Raw genomic sequence first — 16,937 nt, 5'->3', positions numbered from 1 at the left:
TCCTCTCACAGCAAGGTAGCCCTTAAGAATGAAGAATCATCCTGCTGAAATTCAGCTCTCACCAAGTGTAATTCTTCCTCCCGAGTTGCTAACACAGCAGACAGTAGGGCATAAAGGGAGGGTACAAGGGGAAATGCATAAGCAAGAAAAGCTGCACCAAGGAACAGAAGCGCCCTGGGGAATGGCTGCCATGTTGTTGCTATTTTCAACAGCAAATTTCGTCCACCGACTTCTCTCCTGCCACCACCTAGGTTTGGAGCCAGACTGGGAGGTGGCAGGTGTCACAGCCTTAGCTACTGCAGAGCCTTCCACAGCCTGAGAAAGGCCAGCTCCGCAAGGTGTCAGGGAGGAGGCTTCCCCCTCTAGAATCTATCACAGACCAGTACAAGTAACTCCAGTATCACCATCTCCAGCTGCAGGCAAAATAAAACAGCAATGCAAGGTCTGGATTGCGGCAGAAGAGAGCCTTGTCAGCATCCTGAGTCCCTCGGCATCCCCAGGAGCACCCTGTTCTCACAGGCTGAGGCAGATGCACCATCAACAGTTACTACACTGCGTGTGTGGGAAAGGACTTTATTGAGTTACAGGCTGTACAACTCAATCCTTCTTTGCAGCAGCTTTCCTCATGGCTGCCAGGACATTACTGAGTTCTTCCCGCTTTCGCTTGGCCCGGATGTGAGTGCCAACCTGCAGGGGAGAGAGCAGCAGTCAGCATTCATCCCAGCGGAGAACAGAGGACACTTCTGGCTGCTCCAGGCATTCACTGACGACTGCTTCACTCAAAAAGCAGGCAGGATGGTAAAGTCCTGGGAAACATGGGCTCAAACTCCATCTACTTTAACTCACCAGCCAGAAACTACTTGCCATTGCACCTCAGTAGTACTTCTACTCAATTATCTGGGACAAGGCAGAAGTTGCTTTCAGCTCATAGCTGCCCTCAATGAACACCACTTCAAATCACCCGGTTAATGGGACCCAGCCTCCATGGTGCTGCTTTCCTCTTCCCCCACGCCAGATTTTAATAATGCAAAAAGAGCAAGGCACGTCCAGAGTCCTGTAGCTCTGGGCCTTCTTAGCAAAGTGCCTTTACATCCACTCCCGCTCTCCCCCCCAACCCAAGGGGCATTCCCTCCACTCCCTTGGACCAGTAGCTTCCCACACAACTGACAAAATAAGAGAATGAATTAAGCAGCAAAACATCCTTAGGGAAGGGCAGAAAGCAAAAAATTAAGTATAGCTGAGTTTTTGCCATCCTCACCAGGATGTCGGGTTGACCTACCCGTTTCTTTATGAACTTCAGAGCACGTTTATCTTTGGAAACTTTCAGCAATTCCATAGCACGTCTCTCATAGGGTGCGAAGCCACAGACTTCCCTGATCATGTCTCGCACAAACTTGGTGTGTTTGGTCAGGCGCTAGAGGAGAGGGAAAGGCGGAGAAAGAACACATGGATCACAATGAATCCAACTGCGAATTTACCCAGACCGGACCACAACGGGCTGGGCAACCTCTGGGCTAAGGCCCCAAAACCCGCTTATGCTATAGCACGTCCCAGGGAAGTACAATCCCCTGGCAGCGCTATGCAGCAGCAAGCCCAATGTGCCCATCTCTTTTCATTTCAGACACAGCGCTGGGTATTTTGCACCTTTGCACGCACTACGGTTTTTAGAGAAAGCAGGACCGTTAGCTACGGAAGGTTTGCGTTACTACACATCTCAACCACCCCATCTGAATGCAGCACGGAATCCGTGGGATAAAAGATGCGCACTGCGCTAATCTCATGTTAACACACTCACTGAACCTGCCTAACTCCCAACAGTGGTGGGCAGGTTGGTGGGTGCCGCCTGCACTCACCCCGAAAAGCAGCCTAGGAGGGGCTGCAGAAGTCGCAGCCTATTTGCAATTTCACTGCTAATTAAGTTTAAACCGGGGTTGAACTGCATTTATCTTGTTCTTCCATCGCAGGCTGCTCTGCTGCGTTCTCCCACCCCCCGCCGTTTCACCCCGCACCCGACCTCACCGATCAAACACTTTCCACCACCCAAACCCCCGACCCGCGGGTGGCATCGCCCCCAAACCCCCGACCCATAAGACGCTGAGCTGCCCGCGGGTTTGCTGCCGGTGCCAGCCGCTGCGGTGCTCAGCACCCCCGCACCCCAAGAGCCAGGCCCGGGCGGCGCTCAGCACCCCCACACCCCGAGAGCCAGGCCCGCGGCCCACCGGAACGACGCGCTCAGGCCCCACCACTGCTGCCGGCACCCCCCGCCCCGGGCAGCCGGCGCCCCCGCTTCAGCCCGGCGGCCGGACAGCGAAGGGGCCGACTGCAAGTGCCCCCCGCCCCACACCGGCCTCCCCGCAGCGAGCTGAGAAGGAACCGAGCGGCAGCGCAGCTCCGCCCCCCCGACCCCCGCCCGCCTCGCACTCACCCCGCGCCGGCGGCACTGCCTGGGCTTGGACACGTTCTTCGTCACCTTGTAGCCCTTGTTGAGGCCCACGGCCATGGGGTAGCGGATGGCCATGGCTGCGGGCAGCGAGCGCTCGGTGCCGCTGCCGATGGACGCGGATGGACGCGGGGTACGGCCCTCCCCAGCCACTCCGCGATGGCGCCGGCGCCGGAAAGGAGGAGCGCGCGCGGAAGGCTGGGACAGGCCCCCTTCCGGCGCGGGGCCCGGGGCGCTCTATCTCCCGCCGTGACCATAGAGGCGGGCGGGGAGGGCGGCCCCTGCGGGGCGGGCGGTGCCTGCAGGGCCCGGAGGCCGCGACCCCGCGGGGGGCCGTTGCGCGGCGTTCCCGGCCGGCGGCGCCCCCAGCGACACGGGAGGGGCCCGGCGGGGCCTCGGGGTCGGTACCGGAGGGCAGGGACCGGGCCAGATCGGGATCGGTGCGGCGGGAGGCCTCTCACCCGGCCCAGGCCCAGCCGGGCCTCGGCCCACCCCGGCTCGCACAGGCCGGGGCGGCGCGGGGTGCCGGAGCCATTTGCCTTGCGCAGCCCCACGGACACGACGCGCGGGCGGGCATGGGCGTTGAACCGGCCCGGTGGCCCAAACCGGCCCCGAGCCAGGCCGGGAGCAGCCACTGCCACGGGCCAGGCCAGCCCTGGGCCAGGCCACACTCCTGCCACCATTGCTGCCAGAACTACAGCCTGCGTGTTGTATGGCTGGGATCGGCCGTGTGCGACGGGCCCGGTGAAAGGAACAGGTGATTTTGCTGGAATGGAAGAGATGGGATTGTTCTGTCGGGACACATCCATCCCTGCCAAAGAACCGAGGTGAACAGTTCAGCCCAAAGAACTGTTTTCCACGTTCAAGGACAATTCAATTTAATTTCTTAAAGTTGAAAATATTGCATTGAAAATATAAAACTAATGGAAAATACTGAAATTTTCAACAAATTACAGAATTTTGCATCTTGCTGTCAGTATAGAACTAGGCCTTGCGGGACTCATTCCTGCAGCACCAGGGCAGCTGTCCCAACTAACACACAAAGTCTTGATCAATTCTGTCATCTGGCTTATGGCCCACATTCAAGCAGTGAGGAATATTCGTCCCATAGATCATGAAACAGGTCTAGCTCTAACGCTTTTCTCCTCAGGAGGTGGACAGACGTTTGCAGGGCGAAGGTGACTGTCCTATACAGACAAAAGGAACCCCCAGTCTGCTCCATTCTAACATTCCTGAAAGTCAAGCAAAAAAAAAAAAAATAGGAATGCTAAATTTGTTATCTGCACCTTTAAAATCAACCCAAGTTTGATGTCATCTTTACTAAAGAAAACTATTGTAAGGGGCCGCTGAAGATCTGCCCATCCACAAGCTCTGGTTTTCTTGACAGAGGAGCTGCTGCGCACACCAGGCTAGAGAAGGAGGTGTCACCTCTTCGTGCCTGGAGCTATCTTGAGGTGGCTGCTTACATCAGCTCTGGGTGCGCAGAGGAAGGGGATCCCACCTCCTGTGTCTCTGTGACCACCATCAGGCACAGCAGCCTTGAAATAAACACTTGCCTGGAGGAGGAGGCTGCTGCTCTGTGCTGTCTGGTCTGTGAGCATGAACCACCCGGCAGAGCCTCCAAGGCAAGCAGCCCTGTCAGGTCCCAACTCATTTCCACCCGCCCATTTCACTGCATCCCCCTTTCAGCCAGCTCCTGGTACTCCCAGTACGCTGCCATGCCCTGAAAGCCACACACTTCCTGAGATCCACCACTGGCAACCACGGAGAGGCAGAGCTCCCTTCCCTCCTGCTCGGGGAGCCAGAATTCCCAGTGGAACAACAAGCTGATGTGGAACAGGGGATTAAAGATGCTCTCACAGGATGCGCTCCCACAGCTGGCGCAGTGCTGGAGGCCCTTTACCCAGTAATTCCACGCATGAACTGAACTGCTGCCTCAGAAGTGAGGACAGTCAGCCAGCTGTAGCTTGCGGCTGTGCAGCAGCACCCTGCCTTCCTGTCTTACCCCTCCTTGGCCAAGGTCTTGTGAGATGCAGGTGTTTGTGTTTGTCAAGATCCAGCTGTTTTTCTGCCAGATGTCTTCTAGCAAGCAGCGTGGGTCACCCTGTGAGCCAGCAGAGCCAGGGAGGCTGCCAGGGCTGGGCATCGGGGAGGGCAACAAGAGACAGGCTCAGCCTCACACCTAAACCCAGGCTGCTTAAAGTTCAGAGGCTATTGCCTGATGTTAATTAAAAAATATATGCATAGCAACCAACATGAAAGCACTTCAGCACCATTCCCACAGGTAGCCAGAGGCCTCCCCTTTGAGCTGAGACCTCGTTGCTCCCAGTGCACTGGTTTTAGATGGAAGTGCCCCCTTCCCCAGTGCATCCTGGCTGTCACGCTTCAGGCTTCTGGACATTGAACACCTGAAAGCCCCGCTCACTCCTGCGAGGCTCAGGGTTGTTGGCTCTACGCTGAGGTCTGCTCTGTGCTTCATCGGCTCAACTTCACGTGCTCACACAGGGTGTTTCCCGAAGTGATGGAGCCTCATGCTCTTCCAGGAAATAATTACTCACAACAGCAACCAGCGTGGGGTTCGTCACACACAGTATTTCTGCAACTGAGGCCCTCACAGTCAGGATGGAAATACCCCCATGCACCAAGATAGAACAGGGCTCTGAAAAGAGGATGTGGGGACAACAGAAATGATAACATCTCACTCTGCCAGCTTAGAAGTGGCTGTGGCCACCAGACACAGAAACTTGTGATTATGAGCAAGGCCGCTCTCAGGCACGCAGTGCTATGCTGGCACTGCTTCAGCACTTCATAGCAGTTGCCACCAATGCTCCACTGTGCTCTCTTGAGGGGGTGGGAGAGGGCTAGGGAAGGGCTCCGTCCAGCCTCTGCTGGTGAATCGCCAGAGGTGGAGGAGTCCCTGTGTGTGACGGGCCATCCAGGGAGCCATCAGAGCCAAACCACGGTGGCCTTTCTTGCTTAAGCTTCTGGGGAGGGAAGGAAAATTCGCTGCCAAGTCCCCACTGCTACCTCTTTTAACAAAAGCAGACCTCTCCCGCTGGAACGGCTCTTCGGACACTTCTCCTGCGTGTTTGCTAAGCAAGTCTCATTAGAGAGAACCTCAGCCCAGCCAGGCTGACCTCTGGCTGCCTTCTGCTGGACATTTACCGCATTGCTCACTGTCTCCCAGTTTTAAAACCCTGCTTTGAGACTCTAACCACTTTCTTCAGTTTTGGTTTATTAGGTTTAAGCCTATTTTTAAACAAAACGCTGCTTTGCACATCATAGGGCAATTTTCACATTGGTCCTTGGTTCTTCCAGCTGAAGTAGTTTGAACCAGACTTTAAAGAAAACTCTGGTCTTGGTGAGTAAACTGGGGTCCAGACAGTATCCCCCAGAAGTCTTTAGTAACTTGCAAGACTTTCCACAGCAAAATAAGAAGCCAACAGCCTCCACCACCAAATCCAGGACAGGAAACAGTGGGCTAAATCCTTCTCCTACATCACTGCATAAGCAAGGGCACCAGCTGCTGCACTCAGGCCGTGGTCTCCCCTCTGCAGCAGCACGTGCACGGACAGACAGGCACACACAGAAGCCACAAAAACTGCGCTCCTGAGAGAGGAAAGGCAGACGACCAGCTGCTCCCCTGTCACTGCCTCTAACACCAGTGAACAGGAAAGGCTACATCTATTTCTTACGTTATGTTTTGTTTCATAGCACAGGCACACTGCTAAAACTGTCACCCATGCTGCCACAGACTGGCATCTGTTCCCGAGTCCACCTGCTCCAGGAAAAACTGGAAAACAACCCCTGCCTGTTCCTTGGACTTTCTGTGGAACGATGATTTTCATCCACCTGGCCAGTCCAACTGCCTTGAACAGAGGAACCATCTGCAGCTGCCAGTTCAGGCAGGCAGCTTCCATCTGCCGCAGGAAAGGATTTAACCCTTCTGGGGCTGCACTGGGACCTACAACGCCTGGATTTTACAGTCTGGGCTAATCCACCTCTGTTGACATGTGATGGAATGCCTCGATTTTGCATCCACTTCTGCAGTTATAGGTGCCTCACTTTGCTGTTCCTTGTAAGTTGCTCATCACTTCCAAGTGAAAAGAATGTGCTTGGTATTTCTGTCATTGAAAAGCAAATTTCCTGCCTTCTTGTAGGGAACTGCACAGAGGAGGCCTCAGTTCCCCCTGCAGCTGCTGTCCTGCTGTATCACTTGCTGCTTCTCCCCCATGCCAGCATACCTTTCGGTAAGACCGCAGTGACTTACTTTCCTTTCCTACTTGCTGCTGTTGTTGAGGATGGAAAGGTTTCGCCCTTGTCCGGTGGGAAAGGCCATTTACAGCCCACAGATTTCCCTTCAAATTAGCCACTTTGGACAAATGCAACTGCCATTTGTGTTACTGCTGCCTTTTACAAGATCGCCAATGTTTTGCGGTGGCCAAATGCCATATAGATACGAATGGCCTCCCTGGGGATAAGCCCATGCCCCCATCCCTTGGTGGGCCAGCTGTTGCTGCTGGCGCTGAGGGAAGGCTGGATGGTGTGGCTGGGGCAGTGGGGGTGCGCTGCCCCTTTGGGCAGTGCTGGGAGGCCAGATGAGCTCAGCCTGATTGTCACTCTGTGCCAGTGGGGTCCTGGGCTGTCCCAGCCGTGAGGAGCCTCCCAGAGGGAGGCAGAAGACCAGACGGGCACCTCAGCGGCACCTGTGAGGATCTCAGGGTTCAGATGGAGGTTCAGAGCTGGCCTCATTGCTAGCTCAGTGGGTGCTTGGCCCTCCATGGCCCCCTCTACCCGGGCACGCTGTCCTGGCCTGGGGGAGCGCAGGGTGCTGCTCTTGGCTGGGCAGCAGCAGGGCAGGAGAAGGGGCTGCCCTTGGGGTGCAAGGACCTGGCTGTGGGGGCTGGACGGGAAGGTGGGGTGTCTGCAGCATGGGCGAGAGGCACGGGCAGCAGTCCCAGCCTGCGAATGGGACAGTTGCTACGACCTGCTGTGCCTGTGCAGGTGGATGCATTTAGGTGCTGCAGGGAAGGAGGCATGGCTGGAGCTGCAGGGTGCCTTGTGAAGGAGCCTTCACCATTCTGGCACAGGCTTTCCCACAGCCCCGAGGTGATCCACGCCTTTCCCCGAGCTGGCCCTGGTGCTGCTGGGGAGAGAAGCTAACCAGTACTATCGGTGGCTGGACACTGCCTGCCCAGGGCTGGGCCCACCAAGCAAGGGCACATCGCTTACCCACCTCACCAGGGCTTCGATCGGCACACGCCGGCGGAGGCGAGAAAGGCTCCCCAGCACAGAGGCTCCCTTCATTTCTGCAGCGACACCATCCCAGAGGCACAGCTGTGTGTGAGCTGGCCCTCAGCCATGCTGCCTGCTTGCACCGCATGCCACCGGACAGCTATGAAGTATTCTGACCTGACTGATCTCCTGAGACAGCACGTTTCAGCAAAGGCTTAGCGCTCTAACATTCCCCACTCCTTGCTCGCCTGGATGGATGACCTGCCCATGCTTTATCCTTGGAGGCTGGCAACATCTGCAGACTCTGGGGCATACCTGTGACCTCCTGCAGGACAGGGAGCAGCCACTGGGCACAGAGGTCCTCAGGCCAAAGGAAGCCAGAAAAGCAGTGAGAATGATGCAAGGGCTGAGGAAGAAGGGGGCACTCCAAAGCAGAGGTCCTTCCCAAAGTGAGTTCTTCTGGAAGAAGACCCAGAAACAGGCCAAGGATTACAGGGACAACCCTGCAAGACTGTTGCCCAAGAAGAAGGGAGTAGTGGGGGTATCCACCTTCCAAGGAGTTGCCGGTCCTTCCTTGTATACATGCCAACAGGAGAGTCCTGTAGAAAGCAACTGTTGCTATTTCCTTTACGTGACAAGGCATTTTTGACAAGAACAAACAGGAAAATTGGTCATGAATCGGTTGGTGTGGCCAGGGTGCTGCCTGCTGTTGACACCAAAGGAGAAATATACAGGGTGGAGAGAAGAAAACTATTTGAATGAAAAAGGAAACAGAACTCAAGACTTGATTTGTGTAAAGGCGGAGCAAAGGCAAAGGGCTAAGCAGCTGTAGTGCCCATGGGGGGGCACGGGCACGTAAGTGTGGGTTCTTCACACAGGATTTTCTCCTTGTGGAACTCCTGATGTCCTGAGCTTGGCTGAGCACCTCTGGGCACCTGAGCACCGGTTGCTCCACTGGAAGGGCTCCCAGCCCCTTGCCAGGTATAGGGCAGAGCTATTGTCCCCTCTGGCCTCAGGCCAGTCCCACAGCCCCAACGCCTGCCAGCAGGACGCTGGGCAGGGTGGCCACTTAACCAGAACCCAAAGAGGTGTCATCAACCTGTGTTTGCTTAGCAGGAGGGCCATGGTGGGAGGGCAGTGACTTCTGTTCTGCAGCAGGCAGACGTGACAGGCTTGCGCAGACCAGAGCTGCTGCCCCTCCACACCAGTTCAGACCAGCACAATACAGGCAGGGGAATGGGGATGCACACCTCCAGCCACCAACATGCTGACTCCTGCAAGTGGCCGTTCAGCTGCGCGGTGTCAGCCATGCACAGTGTTCCCCTACACAGACGCATCACCGGCTATACTGCTTTTAAAATTAAATTGTCAGTATAAACTGCCAACAGCCTCACTAACCACGTAATCCCACACCAATCTCTCTGCCTTCTTCCACACCTGAGGCCTTTTAGCAGCCTGCAGTTTCCTGCCACTCCTCAGCCTCCCACTCCACACGGGTTATAAAAATGCAAACCCAGCAAAAGTTGCGTAATGATTTACCAACTGCTGCTTTATTACCCAGCAGACACCAGATTAATCTCACCGGTTAAAACTGGGTGGACAGAGTCCAGGGCTCACACAACAGGCAGCTGTTTTCAGGCAGCCCACTCTCCAAGACAACCAGCAAAGGGATGCTAGACCCTGAGCGGGTGTTGGGAACACATCCACGTGGGGTTGCACACATCAGCGTCGGGCTGTACGCACTGTGGCAAGGGGATCGTGCCCAGTGCTAGCATCTCCGTTAATGGTGGGAGTGAATGCCCAGGGACTGGTGAAGCCCTGAATCATTTATGATGATGGTGGTATCACAGACCCCTCCAGAGCATCTGGCCACACTACTGAGAGTGGCAGAGGTGGACAACCGTGCTGGTAAACTGAGGCAACCTTTCCTGACGTGCTGAGGGTGAACTGGCCTGGCCTCTGGCATGTGGGAAGAACTGTCAGCTAGCAAATTCCTGTCATTTACTGGGATGCTCCATACTTTGAACCCACCAGTTATTTCTCTGGATTCAACAGTAAGATATAACCTTTTGCACTTGTGGATGCTCAGAGGTTCTGTCAGAGCAGGCTCAGCTTTGAAATTCCTGCACGTGAGCAGATTGCCCACTGAGCAACGGCACCTCTCCAGCCCCCACCAGCCCCAATCCTTCCAGCGGGCAAAACTGCGTGCCACTGACCACGCTGCCCCACGCGGGGCCAAGTTGAAGCTGATTTTTCTCTTACATACAAGATTTCTGCAGACACTGTAAATTAAATCAAATCCCACAACGCTATGATATTCTCATACCCAGAAGTGGAGTTTGGCAGTGTTGAGGCAGCCCGCAAACACCTCTGTCAGCCTAAAGCTTCTCCTCACTACCTGTACCTCCGGCTCATTTACTCCAGCCAAGCAAATCTTGTTCATGGCTGCCCAAAACATCTGGTTCATGCACCTACCCACCCCCCCACATCCCCAGTGTGTGCTGGTGGTGGAAAAAGAAGTGATGTGAAGCTTCAAAATTCCGTACACAGCACAGGCTGGAGGAGAGAAGGGCAGGGCACGGTTCTCCTGGTTAGCACCGCCACGTCCCCAACTCCAGGCAGTGGATAGCTTCCTCTTGTCAGTGCACAGTTTGTCGAAGTTGTCCCTTGCTTTAAGGACATGCAGCTCCAGCACAGACGCTAACCGAGCTGGCACTTTGCTGCTGTCACCAGCTGCACGCTGGGAAGATGTTTTCCAATGAGATGGATGCATTGACAGGATCTGGAAGCCAGGTTCACCAAGCTGATCCATGAGGCTCAAGGCACACAGACATTAACTGAGTAATCTTTGTGGTCATCTTAATTCCATCGCAAGATTATGATAAAGCTTTATAATTTATCCTTTGTAAAATACTTTGAAACTTTGGGTGGAGAGCACTTTGGAATTACAGAAAGCATTCCTTTAATCTCCTTTATTAATCATGTAATATCCACAAGGGAGACTGATCCCATGCAGACACCTCTTTATCTCCATGGAACTGTCTTCTCCCCTCTCACGTATGTTAATTCTAAATTTTACCTTTGACAGAGGCTCTGTCGTAAGGAATCTCAACGCTCCAGCTTCACACAGGATTTTAATTGTCTTTCAAAGCGGAGCCAAAAGGTTTCTGCTTTCACCTTTCTTTGTTAAACCCGACTTCCTAACGTGCTGGGGGTTGGTTGCTTTGGTTTAACTGAACAAAACTGAAATCTTAACCCATCTCCAGTGAGGCAGAGGCTGAGCCAGCCCCGGCAGACGCGAGGAACGTAGCAGGTTACTGCAGCTGCTGGAGGGAAATACGTAAATAGCTCTATGGTGATGGGCACTGAGCCAGCTGCAGTTGGTCTGCGGATTTGAAAATTAGGCGCCAAATGGTTGTTTTGAAAAAAAAAAAAAGAAAAAAAAACACCAAACCAAAAACAACCAAAAAAACCCGGGGGTTTGTTTTCACAAGCTTGGAGATCAGTGCCAGGTTTTATATAATAACAGCGCGGGGGGGTGAGCGCTGCGTGCTGCCCTCCCACAGCTCGGCTGGAGCAGCAGTGATCTAAGGGATGCTCGGAGCAGAGCCGGGATCGCTCCTGACCGATAAAGCAAGCTTTGTGAACTCGGAGGAACCGTGTTTCAGAGCCAGTCCGCACCCTCCTCCACCACGCTCCCCAAACGGCTAAAAGATGAGGGATCTGCACGTGTTCGAGGGAACCTGAACCCCCTGGGGCGCCGAGACCCTGGGGCTCCCCTTGCAGCCTGCGTAGCAGCCTCATGTCTTCGGACCCCCGAAAGTATAACGAGAATGAAATTCAGCTCTGTATGCAAAAGGCAAAACTCATAACGTCTGAGATTATTGGCCTGATAGTTATTTAAAGGTGACATGAATAATCCCTTCCTTGATCTTAGATTAATTTTGCTATTTACCTATGTAAATCGCTGCTAGTTATGCACACGAATGCTCACAGCTCCATCTCTGCAGGCTCCAGGGCTGCCGGCAGCCTGACTGGAAGGAAACGGTGATGTTGTTCCTACCTGGCCTCCTCATCTGTTTCCAGGGGTGTTTTCACAGTATTTTATTGCCAAGGAATCTGTCTTCCTATTACTTCAGACGAATTCCTGGGCTGCGGGGGGCCAGTGAGGGGAAGGCTCGGTAGCCAATGCTGCTCCGAAGGCTGTGCTGCGTCAGGCACCGCAATGCTTCCTCTGCCCGATAAAGGCTGTGCATGAATGAGTCGCACTGTAGAAGCCTCTCCATCGCTCCTGCCTGACAGATGTGGCTCTTCTTAGCACATGGTATTATACGGAAATCACTGTGTGGAAAAGTGACAAAGTGGATTTGTGGGAAGTTGAGGAGCCCTGACCACTGACACCCCCACCCCCCGCTTCTTCCTTTGCCACTCCTCTGCTGAGATGGGGGGAAATATGAAAGGATTTAAAAATGAAATTCTCATTTCTTTCCGGTCACTTGAGACCAGGGTCTGGTTCCAGTACAAGAGTCTAAAAGGGCCACTCGGGTTCTCCTGACCATGAACGTAACTCACCTTCCTACCACGAAGGAGTGAACAATCCGAAGCACAGACCTGAATTCTCCTCTCCAGGCTTGGTTAATGCTTCTCCTGGTGTGATGCACGTTGAATTCTGCCTTGGTGAAGAGATAAAAGCTGTAGCAAATTTACTAAATGTTGTTCAAGGCTCTTGCCAAACACACTCTCTTCACACATTAATTACAGCGTGGTGTCTTGTCTTGAAAAAATCCTTGTTCTGCATAGTCTGCCGTCTGCTTTAATTGCACAACTGTGCACTGTGTTCCTCTTTGCTCTCTTTTATATCTCTTACCAAACTTTCTCATAGCAGATGAGGAAGACCTCATCCGCGACACATGGCACGCTATCCTTTCCTCTACTCACTTTGGTGCTTTCTGTCTTGACACTGCTGGATGCAATTTTATTAAAAAAAAAATGAAATTCTGCAGCAGAAATCTGTGGTGAGGTGTGAGTGCTTCTTCCAGGCTTGTTGTCATTGCTACCAATTTTTTAAGCACTACTGCTGAGGCTGGATTGATTTTGGACTGATAGGAAAACATTCTGTGCTGTATGGTTAATCTTTGCCCCTTCCTGAAATTACTGAAAATATCTGAGACAATCAATTAAACAGTGACAGGCTGCTCAGAGTGAGATAAGGAACATGAGGCAGAGGGGAAGTTAGGCAATGAAGAAAGGACAGAAATAATCCTTCTGTTAAAGACTTACAAATAATAAAAGTGTAGAATGAGAAAGGGGAGGGCATGGCAGCAGCTGCTGAGAAATGAAAGCAGTTGAGGTAAGAAATAGCAGTGGAAATCCTGCATCCCCAGGTTCATGAAAATGCCAGAGTCATTATGAAATCCCAGGCAGCATCAGAAAACCGGTTACACCCAGCCGCATGGGAGACTGGTCGATCACTGAGACGATGCTCTGCATCAAAGGACGCGCGGGGCTTTCCTTTGCCTTTATTAGGTACTGGAAGTAATCTCTTCATGCATCTGACAGGAGAAATACTCCAGCGCTTGGCAGAGCCTATCGCTGCTGTCTGGGTTCTCCCACATCCCAAAACTTTATTCTTATCCTACCCAGACAGTCAGATATGTTGCAAGTCCCTTGGAGCCAGAACTCTGATACTGAGCCCAGGGCACTTGCAAACTCCTGGCCTTCTCTCAGGGTGGAACCTGTGCGTGCATCAGCCTCCTCCAGTGCTCCACTTCCCAGAAAGAGTCAGCCCGGGGGAGTGGGTGAGGCAGGAGCCTCGGTGTGCTCTGAGCAGGTTCCCAATCTGAAAAGCCCAGGGAACGCAGCTGCAGGGATTGCCATGGCCGCTGGCACGGCAGGTACGGCAGCCTCACCCGGCCAGGTGAGGCCGCATGGCCCCAATTGTCCCTTTGTTGAACGCTGCTTGGCTGTGTCCTGAGCTAACAAGTCAATTTACCTTCTGACAGCAGAGAGGCAGGTCATTCTAAAATCGTTTGGGGTGAACTGCCAAAGTCCTTAGTGAAAAACGTATTGCTAAATACTGAGAGATGAATGACAACGCTGACCCTGGTTCATCAGGGTGATCCAAGCGGACCAATACTGGAACAGATGCTCATTCTGGGACCAAAGTGTGCATTGTACTCCCCTGTAAAACACGGTTGCCTAGTGGGCTCTCAGCTTTTCCCCTTCCCCTCCTTCCCTTGATGTTTCCTCTCCCCATCCCAGCCCCAAACTGTTTTGGTTTTTTTTAGCAGAGGTAGGAAAAGCGAATGTACACATTCAGTTCACAAGCAGGGGAGACTGGTGCCAAGGGTGAAAGTCTGCAAGTGTTCTGGTAACTGCTAAAGAAAGAGACCTTCTAAAAAATGCAGAAAATACTAAGTATTATTATTGAGGCATATTTCAGGAAGTGTATCTAGAAAAAAATATTTTACTGCAACAAAGTTGGGATCAGCACTGTGAAAATCACTGGTAACATTGTAGGCAACAAAACCACACAAAACCTTGAAACATTCAAAGGTTCTAAGCCATTATCTGAAAAACCTGATAGAAAAATAAGGGGGAAGTTTGGGCTAAACTTCATGAACAAAGAGGATTTATGCCTGGATTACATTATCATTCAAAATCGGGCACAAAGTTGAAAAGCATTTCCAAAATCGATGCGCTAAGTATCACGTCAAACCACAAGAGCTGATGCAAAATGGCTCATACGGAGGCTTTCCGTGCTCCTGCAGTGTTTTCTTCTGGCTTAACATAACCTAAGTTTATAAGTGGTCTTCCACGAATCCACTAGTTGGAAACGGCGTGTGGAGGGAGAACAAGCTCCCGGCAGGAGCACGGCGGGATGCTCCGGCGTTTCCCTGCCTCTCCCCGGGCCGGCAGCTCGTTCAAATGATGCCGGGGCAGCCCCGGCCGCGGGCAGGCGCTGGAGCCCAGCCAGGAGCAGGCAGTTTAGCATCAGCAGGCAGTTTAGCATCAGCAGGCAGTTAAGCATCATCAGCAGGCAGTTTAGCATTTGCAGCCAGGCGCCAAAATTCAAAAAACGCTCCGCGCATCCAGCGCCGGGGGGCGGCCGGGAACAATGGGGCGGGGGGCGGCCCCGGGGCCGGGGCTGGCCGGGCTGCGGCTGCCGGCGCTCGGCGGGGCCATGGGCAGGGGCCGCCCGCCCCGCCGCGGCACCCTGGGACTTGTAGTCCCGGCTCCCTGCCGCCTTCTCCAGAGCCAGGCGTGCCCCAGCCAAGCTGGATGTGGTCGGGGCGCCGAGCTGTGCAGCGTGTCACCCCTTCGGGCAGGGAGGGTGTGTAAGTGCTGCAGAGGGGGCACGTGCAGGGGGCTATATGCTTCACTTATTTCAGCTGCAGCCATAACCCCCCCCCCAAGCAAGCTGCCGATCCCCACAGCTCCGCGGACGTGATGGGGGTCCTGCCCTCCGCTCTGCTCCGCAGACGTGATGGGGGTCCTGCCCTCTGCTCTGTGGGAGATGGAGGTGAAGGAGCAGCCGGTGTGTCCCGGGAGAGGTGCCCATGGCAGGATGGGTGCTCTGCTGCCCACCGGCCAGGACAGCGCATCCCGCATCGGATGCGTGGTTTGAAACTGCATCCACGGGAAAACCGACCCTCGCTACGGGCCGGCTGCTAGAGGTGCGCAGCGACTGCGAGAGGCACTTACAGCTACTTGATGATGAGGGTATCGAGTGTTCAGAATTCCTGGATTTATTGTGAGGTTTTCCAGTTTGAGGGGTACTTGACATTAGGATCCCAGATCTCCTAACGAGGATCGCTCAGGTTCTGTTATGAGGATAAACCCATTCACGCCTATTTGTCCAGCCTGGCTCTCCAGGCTCCTTTTCATATACCACATGCAGTATTTTCTTGCTCTCTTTCCATTTCTCCAGGTCTGTCCTCCCTCTCACCCGCACCACTTCGTTGCATTATGTTCCTGCTGCCTCATCTCCTTGCTGTCCACGTGCATGGGTGACAGACCCGAACTTGTTTTTTCTACTTCTCAGGCAGAAAATCTCCTTTTCCTCAGCTTTCCTTGGGAGCCGAGAGGCGCAACGGCCGTAAGCTGTTCAGCCGCTGAAGTTCTGGGGCATGAGGAATTACCTCGTGGGAATGGTAATCCGGTTTATATCAGTTAAGTCAGAAGTTGGGGTATATTCAGTAAAAATACGTTTTGGGAAAAATTGTACCCCAGATCTTTTAGATGGGAAAACTTCTCCATGGTTTTTAGTTTGTATATGTGGCTGCGTTCCCTGGGACAGTGGAAGGGCCCCGATCGGAGCCTGGGGAGGTGTTGCAACTGCTCAGTAAAACTTTTGGAAAAAATTGCTAAAATTTACCAAACAGCACATCTAAAAAATTCACCCCTGGAAGGAGCCCATTGGTATTTTTTCTGGGACGCTGCACCCCCAGTTTAAGCCAACAGCAGGTCCCTGGCCTGTGAAGGGTCGGTGTTAGCAGCAGGGCACGGCGAGCCCACCAGCGGCCCCGGAGCGGGTTACGTGGCCATGCTTTAGGTGACCGAGGCGAACATGTGCCCTGTAAGCGAGACGCCACGCAGGCCGCCACGCAGCTGTGCCGACCCGCAGCGCGGCTAATGCTGCATCGGGGCAGCCGTGCTGCAGCGTGGGGGTGGCCGCCGGCGTGGGGGGGTTGGGGAACGTGGGCTTGGGGGGCTGCAGGGGGAAGTAGGGGGGCCATGAGGGGCCATTGGGGGCTGTGGGGGGCAGCAGGCAGCTGTGGGGTTTGTGGGGGGTAGCAGGGGGCCTGTGGGGGGCAGTGGGAGGGCTGCAGAGGGACATGGGGGGCAGCAGGGGGTCTGTGGGGGGCAGTGGGTGGCAGCAGGGAGGCCCACGGAGGCCCACTGGGGGCTGTGGTGGGCGGCAGGTAGCTCTGGGGTTTGTGGGGGGCTGTGAGGGGCCGTGGGGGGCAGCAGGGGGCCGTGGGGGGGCATGGAGGGCAGCAGGGGGTTTATGGGGGGGGCATTGGGGGCTGTGGGGGGCCGCAGGGGGACTATGGGGGGCCATTTGGGGCTGCAGGCAGCTGTGGGGTTAGTGGGGGGCAGCAGGGGAGGTCGTGGTGGCCCACGGGGGTCTGTGGGGGGCAGCGGGGAACACCGGGGGCCGCGCTCGGGCCGGGACCGGCGGGGGGACCCGCACCCACCATCGCCCGGGCGGCAGCGGGGAGCGACCCCGGGCAGCAGCTCCGCTCGCCGCCGTTTGCCC

General features: G+C 54.5%; 1 protein-coding gene and 1 long non-coding RNA gene across 2 annotated transcripts; one reads left to right on the top strand and one right to left on the bottom strand.

The window, feature by feature from the left end:
* Positions 1-557: 557 nt before the first annotated feature.
* On the bottom strand, positions 558-2,633 carry RPL36 (ribosomal protein L36). The gene is made up of 3 exons (XM_080384183.1): positions 2,426-2,633; positions 1,280-1,414; positions 558-687 (listed from the first exon to the last, which is right to left on the bottom strand). The coding sequence occupies exons 1-3, from the start codon at positions 2,516-2,518 to the stop codon at positions 598-600; spliced, it is 318 nt and encodes a 105-aa protein (XP_080240309.1). The 5' UTR covers positions 2,519-2,633; the 3' UTR covers positions 558-597.
* Positions 2,634-2,784: 151 nt separating this feature from the next.
* On the top strand, positions 2,785-7,854 carry LOC308062538. The gene is made up of 2 exons (XR_013927612.1): positions 2,785-6,518; positions 6,601-7,854. It is a non-coding gene; the product is annotated as an uncharacterized lncRNA (long non-coding RNA).
* The last annotated feature ends 9,083 nt before the right edge of the window (positions 7,855-16,937 follow it).

This window comes from Falco punctatus (genome assembly GCF_963210335.1).
Source record: "Falco punctatus genome assembly, chromosome: 4".
Lineage (NCBI taxonomy): Eukaryota > Metazoa > Chordata > Aves > Falconiformes > Falconidae > Falco > Falco punctatus.
This window is presented reverse-complemented; position numbering and strand designations above follow the sequence as displayed.

Coding starts and splice junctions, on each gene's coding strand:
- RPL36 (XM_080384183.1), bottom strand. CDS start 2,518: ATGGCCATCCGCTACCCCATGGCCGTGGGCCTCAACAAGGGCTACAAG. Junction 1,415..2,425: donor GGCAGTGCCGCCGGCGCGGG/GTGAGTGCGAGG, acceptor CCTCTCCTCTAG/CGCCTGACCAAACACACCAA. Junction 688..1,279: donor TGAAGTTCATAAAGAAACGG/GTAGGTCAACCC, acceptor TCTCCCCTGCAG/GTTGGCACTCACATCCGGGC.